The following is a 10,174-nucleotide window of genomic DNA, read 5'->3' on the forward strand; positions in this document are numbered from 1 at the left end:
GGTCTGGTTTCATGCGTCTCCACCCAGTGCTCCTTCCTCCGTATTATTTTAGGCAAATCTCAGATATCCTATAATTTCACCCCACTTTGTGTTTCTGATACCCTCACTGTTAGGAAGAGAGAGGCCTTGTTTATTCCCTCCCACTCCCCAGTGTGGAACCTGGAATGAATCCTCCTACCTTCCTAGTACCAGCACTGTGCTCTCTGTAGTCGCCTGCAGAGGGACACAGAGCCCTCCTGCCCTGGGGATGGCCACCGTGAGCCATGGCCATGGACTGCTTCTCCTGGGGATTAACTTCAGCAGTTCCCGTGTGCCTAACCCTGGCAGCCAAGAGCCCTTTCCGACAGGTCACACCTTCTCACCGTCTCTAGGTAAATTACCTCAGGTAGAGTGGCTTGTATCCCCCAGCTGTTCACGTCTTCCATATTCCCACATTCTCTCCAGCACTTCATGTTCCATACTTTTCAGGTTTCAACAACTAAATGAGTGTCAGGCTATTTAACCGAGAATTGTATAATACTGATTTGCTGTGCTTAAACCTTGTTATTTATAAAATATTATTAATTTACCCTTTTCTTCCATTGTTCTGTCAGTGTTAATTTGTGTGGTTATCCTGCTACAATTGGTGGAATTATTTATTATGTGAATATTTTAAGCAACTTGTATTTAGTTTAAATTGTTAGCTAGAAAGATGCAAGATGTCTATATAAAAGAAATATTGTGTAAGGTATGCTTAATACAAATATTTCCTCAACTTTTAGATAGTTTTAAGTAATTTTAGAAGGCATAACCTATTCTGCTAAAATTACTGGTTTTTATGAGAACAACCCTTAGGAACTTGACTTACAAGGCTCACAGATTATTTCATTGAGAAGGTCCGCCTATGTAACGAGGACCCTTTCTGCTTTCACATATTTCTAGATTATCCTTCTTTCCTAGGGTCTTGGGTTGATCATGTCCCTGATGGTTCTTCCTCAGAGAGGAAAAGGCTCACTCTGCATCCTACAGAGTGATCACAACCAGCCACATCTCTGCTTCTTCATCTCTTTCTGCTAAAGCCAGTGAACACATTAACTTAGCAACATGATTCCATGGTTTAAAAAAGCATTTTTGTTTGTTTGTTTTTGTTTAGAGAGCAGATTCTAGATCAGGCTCTAACAATTTAGAGACCATGGAATATAATGGGAAGATCATAAGGTTGGGAGCCAGGAGACCTGGCTCTAGTCTGGGCCTTCCTCCTAACTTTTCGACCTGGGATAAGAGTTTTATGAGGATAAAGTAGATTAATAGTTAATAAATTATACTGTTTAAAAAGGACATCAAATATGGAACAAAACCTTCAATATGTTTACAATCTTTGATATTTAATTTAGTAATTCCATTTCTAGAAATTTGTCCAAAGGAAAATTAGGACAAATATGTTGAAAGGCTAGTGTACACAGATGTTCACTACTGTCTTTGCAGTGCAAAACTGGAAGCAATTTAAATAATCTGCCATCAGGGAGTGGTTAAATATAAATATCCACAGGATGATCTGTTGTGCAGCTATTTATAATCCTATTTCTGAAAGTAACTTCAAGATATAGAAAAATATTCATCAGTTAAATATAAAATGCATATGATAAGTCCATATATAGCTCATGATCCCAGTTTAATTTTTTTAAGTGTGTTTGTGTGTGTGTGTATGTGCACCTGTGTCTAGTTCTCGAGTCTGGGCTGTGTCTACACATACTGTTCAAACATGTCTGGGTACATCTGGAAAAATGATGGTGTCATCAAGACATACTTATCTTTGCAGGGGGCTCAGATGCTTCCTGGGAGCACATGCAACCTGAAGGAAGGAAGAATTGGTACAATAAGCTCTGTGGGGGAAGGTCCACCCTGAATACCCTGTGATGGTGCCTGACTTGGCTCCCACCAGACTTGTGTTTGAGGTTCTGAGCACAAACGAGCACAGACCTTGGGAAAGCAGTAGAGCAGTGAGCACCTGGTTTGGGACCTCTGATGGCAGGAAACAAAACAAGGACATAGGTATACACCCCCTCACCTCAAGGGCTCGGGGCCAGAGAAGGAACAGTAGCATCCTACTGGAGCAGCCTCAGGGAGAGCATGGAACACCCTTGGGGACTCCCACACAGAATGTGGTTACCTTTAGAAAAGTGGAGTTCTGGGTGATTTTACTTCTTCATATATTTCTTTATTTTTCAGAAACTGAACACATATTTTTATAACCAGAAAAAAATATGTGGCCACTTCAAGTCACATAACCACTTAGAAGTTGAAACGAAGTAGTTGCTTTTTCATAGCACATCAGTAGCTGGGAGCAGTAGCCTGTTCTAAATACACATAAGGCAGGTGTGTTTTTCTGTTATAATAGTGTTGAGTTGCTAAGTGTTGAGTTGATCACTTAGGACAAGGAGCCCAAGTGGAAGTCATGGCCAAGCCTTCGTTCACTGCAACAGTTCAGGCAAGAGGCAAAAAGGATGCCTACTCCCTAGAGTTCTGTCCCCTCCATGGAACAGCATGACAGACAGGGGTTGGGGAGAATTGTCCCAGAACCCCCTCTTTATGGACTGGAGGAAGGGCAAGAGAAAGAGAAAGTGCTGGGACAGGAAAAGCGCTGAGCCAGAGAGAAAGTGCTTTGGGCAAGGGTCCCCAGTGATGAGAAAGCCTCTGAATTCCATTGAATACCTGGGCTAGGAATGCAAACTTGATGAGCATAGCAGCCAGAGGCCTAAGATCTTGTCTGTGTCCCAGGTCCCTGGTGAGGCCTGCTGGCGAAGGCTTCTGATTGCCCCTTGTCTGCTCTGAGGATCGCAGGATTTGGACCTGGAGCCAAACTCCTCAGATATATTTGTTTGAATATACCTTGAATTAAAACCAAAAGCAAAAACTTTAATAGCAGTACTAACATCGATTTTCATTTTACTTGTGGCACCATCTCTGGCTCTCTGGGACACTTTACAAATCATATGGATGGCCTGATTATTGTATTTTTCCTCCCAGCCACCCATGGGACACAGTCATCAAGGCTGCTATGAGGAAGTACCCGAACCCGATGAACCCCTGTGTCGTGGGAGTCGATGTGCTGGAGCGCAGTGTGGACGGCCGTGGCCGGCTTCACAGCCAGCGCCTCCTCAGTACCGAGTGGGGTCTGCCCCGCCTCGTGAGAGCGGTGAGCCCACAGCTGCTTGCCCCTGCTGGCACCCCCAGCACCCAGCTACATCAGTATGCTTCTTCTGATACCCACTTCATCTCAGCTACACCTGCTTTGCCCTGGCCAAACCCACATCACCCCTTCTGGGACCAGCATCATCTTCGCTATACTTGCATCATCAGGCTGTACTCTCTTCACTCCGGCTGGCTCTCACCTGCAGGAAATGACAACCTTCCCTAAGAGTGTCCACCTGGGATTTCTGGGAATCCCAAGAGATGGTCTGTTTCTCTGTAAACTTCATTTAACTACCCATCTCCATAGGGCCTGACACATCTCCTGACATGTGGCACTGTTTCCCCACTCTCAGCCCCTGCCACCACTGAATCCTCTCCTTCCTCACTCCACAGTCTTGTATCAATTTGCTCAGGCTGCCATGATAAAGCACCACAGATAGGGGGCTTTCACCATAGGCCTTTGTTTCTTACCCATTCTGGAGGCTGCAAGTCTGAGAGCAAGGTGCCAGCGCGGTGGTTTTGTCTGCAGGCCGTGAGGTAAGGGTCTGTTCCAGCCCCTCCTTGCTTCACAGATGGCTGCCCTCTGGCTGCCTCCTCACGTGGCAGTCCCTCCTGCCAAGCCCAGCACTTCGCATGGCACCCTCCCTGGCCCTGCCACTGGCAGAGGGGCCTTCCCTGCTCTCCTCCTCCACCTGGTTTTCTTTTTTATCAAAGCATTTATTATTGTCATATACTCAACTCTACTGAATTCATTCGTTTAATGTCTGTCTCACCTGTTAAGGCAGAAGCACCTGAAGTTGCTGCACAGGGACTGTTCATCGCTGCTGTGTAGATGAGTGATTTAGTAAATGAAACGGTATTTTGTGTTTGATGCTACAAAATGAAAAATCTAACACATCACTGTGCTAGTTTTGCTTTGTTTCTTAGATTTTGGGAACCAGTAGGACTTTGACATACATCAAAGAACATTCTGTTGTGGATCCACTGGAAAAGAAAATGGAACTTTGTTCCACCAATGTAAGCAATGTTCTAAGATGAGAAGGGTGCTTGATATTTCTTGGTGATGGTGTATAATGTCAAAGTGATCGTTTATTTTTAATAGAAAGGCTGAAATTATTTCGTAATATTTTGTAGTATAGTGGTATCTATACTACAAAGTATAGTAGTATCTTTTTATTCCAGTATAATAAATGTGTAGAAAAATGCACGTAATGATAAATTACCACAAAGCGAACACACCTATGTAACTGGCAGACAGATCAGGAGACAGAATGCGACCAGCCCCCAGGAGTCCCCCTTGTGCTCCTTTCCAGTATCTGCCTCCCTCCAAAATAACTGCTATTCTGACTTCCAACAGCAGAGATGAGTTTTTTTCATGGCTTTATTGAAATATAATAGACAATTCGTTGCTCATATTTACACTGTACAATTCAATGAATTTTTTTTCAATTACAGTTGACATACAATAATAATTTTAGTTGTACAGCATAGTGATTAGAGATCTATATAACCCCTCTGTGTAAATTCACAGGTGGCCTGGCAGGTGTCCCCCATTAGCCATTTCTGACAACTTACATGTTCTGTTCTCTCTCCTCTACTTGGAAAATTCCACTTCATCCTTCAAGAAAGCTTAGTTGCCGGTGAAGAGGGATGGTTCATGCTATAGTGAGGTCTAGTTGAAAGGAAATGTTTGGAGTAGGACAGATGTGAACCTATATCCTGAAATTATCACTGAATGGTTGTATGACTGCATATGCTACTTATTAACCTTTTCTGAGTCTCATATTCTTTGTCTAAAAAAAAAAGAAATCTCAATATTGGTATGAGGATTTATGAAGGAAAATAAGGTTTATAAAATACAATGCCTGTCATAAAAATATTGCACATAAAATAATAATAGCTAATCAGAGTTTAATTGTTAATGTTGTTAAATATTTTCATACACTGTGATAATTGTAACCAATGAGACTTTTGATTTCTCTGGGCTCAATAGAAGGAAAGAGATTTCCTGGATAACCGCTTTGCTGGAATCATGAGCTGCATTGGCCAATGTGGCAGCCACATGGTCTGTGTGCATTCAGGGCTCTATCATGTGAAACTCCAGGGCAGGTTGTCCCAGAGCTGGGGTCTTCCCCAGTGGGTCAGAAGCTTCTTGTTCATTTACCTGCATACTAGCCCAGGAATGTTTTGTCCTTTGCTGCTGAGGATTTGGCAGTTTGAGAGAACAGGTTTCCCCCACTATCTGAAACTAGACTATTCCTATGAAACCTTTCGTAAACTAAAATGGTGTAAAGCAAAGCAGTAATCGCCTTAGGACACATCTTACTAATGGCTGCACAAAATAAATGGAGATAAAGCATAGATACTAACAGACACAGTTTTCAGCTGTGGCGGCTTGTTGCTGACGTGCTGAGTATGGCACCCAGGAAAAATGCTTGGTAGGGCCACTCTGGCTGCTCGGGGGGCTCACCACCTCCATAATAACTTGCTGCAAAACAAACACCGAACGCTATTTTCACTTTTTTTTTTTTTTTATAAATGCGAAGATCCTCTTCAGATTTCTTTCAGCTAGTGAAAATGGGAACTGATGTAGATCTTTCCTAAAAGCATATGAGAACTTTCAAAAAGTGAGAGATACCTGCCGTTTGAAGGCCAGGCCCAGCTCAGGTTTGGGTGGGTTATGGAGAGAGAGCAGGCGACAGTTGTCAGGTACCACAGCCAGGATGCAGTTTTCCGGGGCCTTAATGTGGTGGTGCCTGCTGGGCCTTAATGTTTCTTCTGTTCTGGCTCCAGTAAGTGCTGATTTGGGGATGGAAGAGTATAGGAAGATGGTGTGGGAAGAAATGCAAGAGAAATAGAACCTAAAGCCATTGTTTCTTTTTTTTTAAGATCACACTTACAAATTTGGTGTCAGTGAATGAGAGGTTGGTGTACACAACGCATCCAGAGAACCCTGAAAAGTACGTCATCTCATCCTGGCATTGACACAGTGAACCCTGGGGTCAGGGTTGGGTGGGGCCTCCCCTCTCCCAGGGCTGTTCAGCCCTCTGCTTCTTGTTCTTTTGTAGGACTGTGCTCACACAAGAAGCCATCATCACCGTGAAGGGGATCAGCCTTGGCAACTATCTAGAAAGTTTAATGGCTAACACGATATCATCCAATGCAAAGAAGGTATGGATCTCCATCTAGCCCCTGCATGTGCTCTAGCTGTTCAGTGCAGAAGAAGGGGGTGAAATGTGTAATCCCCTAAATCCTATGAGTGCTGGGCCCTCTGTCTGGTTGAGCTCATAATGCCACAGCATGTTCCACTGTTACATCTAAAACCAGTGGCAAGGGAGGCTGACCCATATAAAGAGAAAATGCTGGGTAAACCCAGCAGTTTGAACCTACCACTTCAAAGAACAGAAATATCATAGGCTCAGTTACTAAAACAAATACTGCACATCAAAAAGATGTGTGTTTACAATGTCAGGCAGGATATTTGGGATTTTGAGTCATTCCATATTTAACAGGCATTCTGTGGCTTTGGGAACCTCTCCATTTGCAAAGGTTCCCTGGAGTCTGCTGCCACCTTGCATCTCCCCTCTGGCAGGATTGGGGCGTGAGCTTGGTGTAGGCGAGAGGAAAAAGGATGGACCTAGGAGGCTGTCCTCCCTGGGACCCCTGGGTGGAGGGCTCGGTCGTAGTGAGGCAGAGACTGCTCACGGGGTCCAGGTTGCCCTGCTCTCCAGCAGAGTTGATGAAGAGAGCTTGGATGTGTGGAAGTTCAAGATAATGCCGCTCACCTGAGCAGAGCCTTGGCTTTTTACCTTAGCTTACCTCACAAGCTAACATCTTCCCCTGGCTGTTCTCCCTTTGCCACCACCCCTGACTCTTCCCTTTCTCCTTTCTATCCTGGGGATTTTTTTTTTTTTTTGTCAGAGTGATGCTTCATTTCATCAATTATGAGATCTTTTAGATGCTCTCTAAGCTGTACTTCCCTTACTACCTTGCTTAAGTCACAACTTAGTGGAAAACCACTAATGGCTGGCGTTTAGTCTAGTCACTAATAGATTGACCAATCTACCCTTTTTTTTTTTTTTAAGAAAAATTTAGACTTGAGAAACACATGCAGTAGCTTGGCTTTGTTCCGGGAAGGCAGGGGAACCGCAGTGCCCAAAGCTGCACACATCTTGTCCCCACTGTGAGCCCCCCCTGAGAGGAGACAGAACCTTACTGACCCTTGTGTGTCCAAGGTCTGGCTTTGGGCAGGCCCCTAAATGTTTGTGAAAAAAAAAATTAGAGGAGGAACTGAATATTGGGTGTAGCCAACACCGCATCAGACTTTTTATGAGAAAAGTCAGGGTAAACTCAGTGCGGCCAAATAAAATTCTTTTATTCACTTATTGGAGGGGTTGCTGTGTTGAAGGCCTGATAGAGAATTTCTGCTTCATTGTAGCTAGAGTTACCATTTGACAGTATCCCTAGTCAGTTGGGGAAGTGCTTGGAACAGCTGGCGACCTGAATGGGGCAGAGGAGATGGAGATGGAGGTGGAGAAGCAGGTCATCTGGGGATTCAGGGGCCAGAGCTTAGGGACGACACATAGAGGAGGCTGTGAAAAGTGGCTGCTGCTTCCCCTTGTCCTGCACTCAGGAGGTGACAGTGCGGATGAGGGGTGCAAGTGTCAGCATAGCCCAAGCTATTGGGAGAATTTTAGGCAGAATAACGTAGTACCTTATTTCTGGGCTTGAGAAACTGCCTGTTTACACGGAAAAGTTGCTCACAAATGGTTACTGCTGTGTCTTCTGTAAAACTAAAGCACTTTCCTTCTGCCTTTAAATGACAGGCTTGTAGCTGCCATCTGTAGTGAGTGGCAGATTTCTTACACCATGTTGAAATCTTTCTGTGTTGCTCCAGGGGTGGGCTGCTATTGAGTGGATAATTGAAAATTCGGAAAGCGCTGTGAGCTAACGGGTTCCACATCTGCACCTTGTGATAAACAGTGGTAACTACAGTATTCTTTAACCTGGTAGAGAAGTTAGCAACTTGCTAACCATGTGCATGATGTGCGGTGCTGGAGGGTGTTTACAAGATGGAGATGCATGCACGTACGTCTCTAGCCCTGTGCTCCACAGCATCTAGCATCTTGGTAGTGAGAAAAAGCTATGCGGTTCATCTTCTTCCTAATTCATCTCCTTGTTTCATGGCAGGATTTATTTTCAAGGGAAACCTGAACACTTGTTATGCTGTCTTTAATGAAGCACTTGGTTACATTTCCTACAACTTGTGCTTGATAAAGAGGCTTTCATCAGGAGAGCCAGACAGTGTTAAAGAGCTAATGGGAGGATTTTTTTCATTTGCAGTAGGATTTGAATATTTGCCATGTGCTTTTAAAGACCATTCTGTGCCCTTGCACCAGCACTGTACTGGGGAGAAGGTCAGTACATCTCACTCACTGTGAGCCAGTGTCCAGCCATGCGGCTGCCACTGGCCATTTCCTTTTAGTGGCAAAAGCCATTTTCAGTATTTCCTTGAGCTTCACAAACATCCCTTGGTTTCTTAGGCAAGCAGTGACTGGACTGTCAGAACTGATTTGACACTTAATTGGTCAGCAGTCATCCTCATATCTCAGAAGAGAGTCAAGAGTTTCCTGCTGCCGTCTGTTTGGGGAACCCTTACACTCCTGCCTTGAAACTCCTCATCCTGTTGACTTGCTGTTGCTGTGCTGCACTGGGCCCTGCTTCCCATGGTCGGTTTGTCTGTCTCCCTGCCTGCCTGCAGCATCTGTGTACACATTTGTGCCTCAGTCAGCAAAGGAGAGCCGTGTGGTTCAGGTTTCTTTAAGAGCTTCTTACTGATTTTGCTTAAGTCACTGAAGCCTAGGTTTGCCAGACACCGTCATCTTGAACTCAAGGTCATGGTCTATTGCTGGGTCTCTTTTCTTCCATGGATGCACTACTAAGGTGACCACATGTAGACAGCCTGCCTGCTGGGTGAACATGGTTTGTGTGGGGATTGTGGTATATGCGATAGTGTCACTTTGAGATGTGGACTCTGTCCCATTCTATTTCCTCATACACTAGAGCTAAATTGCCTCAATCTTTAATCAGATGCCTCACCCAAAAAATCAAAGAAGAAGGAAAGAGAGAAAGAAAGGAAGAAAGAAGCGAGTCCTGAATACGTTCACTGGCCCAGTCTGGGAGAGATGTGGAATCTGCTGGGATCTGCCACCAGCCTGCTCACAGCCTCCACCAGCCTCCTCTGTGGTGACCTCACAGGATCAGAGGCCAGGCCAAGGTGCAGGCAGAGTTCTAGTCCACTACAGAGTGAGACCCAGAGGAAGAAGACCTCTAACAGGAGTATGAGGGCCATGACCTGCTACTCCGCTGTCACAACTGCTGAGCCAGGGTCTGGGATGCTGGCTATGCCCACAGCACCGCCACCCGCATGCCAGCATTTAGTCAGTTGTTCTTGTGCCTTTGTCTATTTTCTCCTTAGCAACAGCTTTCAGCTCTTTCTGGCCAACTCTTGGGATCTTACTAAATATCTTTTTTCAGATTATTCCCCATTTCCCTCCCATGTCCCTTAATTGACAGTCTTCACCGCCACTGTCTTCACCCATCTGGCTACCATCTGTCACTTCAGATGTCGTTGCCGTGCACCCTCTTCTCCCCCTCATCGCTGCGCAGATCTGCACATGCTAGAGTAAGGGCACCCACCCCCGGCGGTGACACGTGTGGTTGACAGTACCGTGAGATCTCCGTCCTTGGCCTGCAACTAGTTTGTCCTGTCCTCCTGGGACCAGTGACCCCAAGTCCTGAAGGCCCATGTCATTTCTCGCTATTCAGACCCGTTCACAGGGAGAGCCACTGTTATGAGGTCACAGCAGTAGTGCTTATGATTTTAAGGACTCCGCTGTCCTGTTAGCTTCAAGGCACTTGTAATTGAGAGTTTTAATTTTCCCATTTTCAAAAGTAAAATGTAAAATCTCTTTCAGTATGTTTCAAGTTATAAATACTGTAG

General features: G+C 44.9%; 1 protein-coding gene across 1 annotated transcript in view; it reads left to right on the forward strand.

Moving 5' to 3' along the window:
* The window catches only part of PRELID3A (PRELI domain containing 3A), a 13,860-nt gene extending 4,471 nt beyond the window's left edge, over positions 1-9,389 (forward strand). Inside the window, exons 2-7 of the mRNA XM_011381302.2 lie at positions 3,007-3,175; positions 4,099-4,188; positions 6,061-6,131; positions 6,240-6,342; positions 8,069-8,156; positions 9,262-9,389. Of these exons, the coding sequence (XP_011379604.1) occupies positions 3,007-3,175; positions 4,099-4,188; positions 6,061-6,131; positions 6,240-6,342; positions 8,069-8,122 (487 nt within the window). The 3' untranslated portion in view covers positions 8,123-8,156; positions 9,262-9,389. The remainder of the gene's footprint in view (positions 1-3,006; positions 3,176-4,098; positions 4,189-6,060; positions 6,132-6,239; positions 6,343-8,068; positions 8,157-9,261) is intronic.
* The last annotated feature ends 785 nt before the right edge of the window (positions 9,390-10,174 follow it).

The sequence above is a fragment of the Pteropus vampyrus genome, unplaced genomic scaffold (genome assembly GCF_000151845.1).
Source record: "Pteropus vampyrus isolate Shadow unplaced genomic scaffold, Pvam_2.0 Scaffold434, whole genome shotgun sequence".
NCBI classification, from domain to species: domain Eukaryota; kingdom Metazoa; phylum Chordata; class Mammalia; order Chiroptera; family Pteropodidae; genus Pteropus; species Pteropus vampyrus.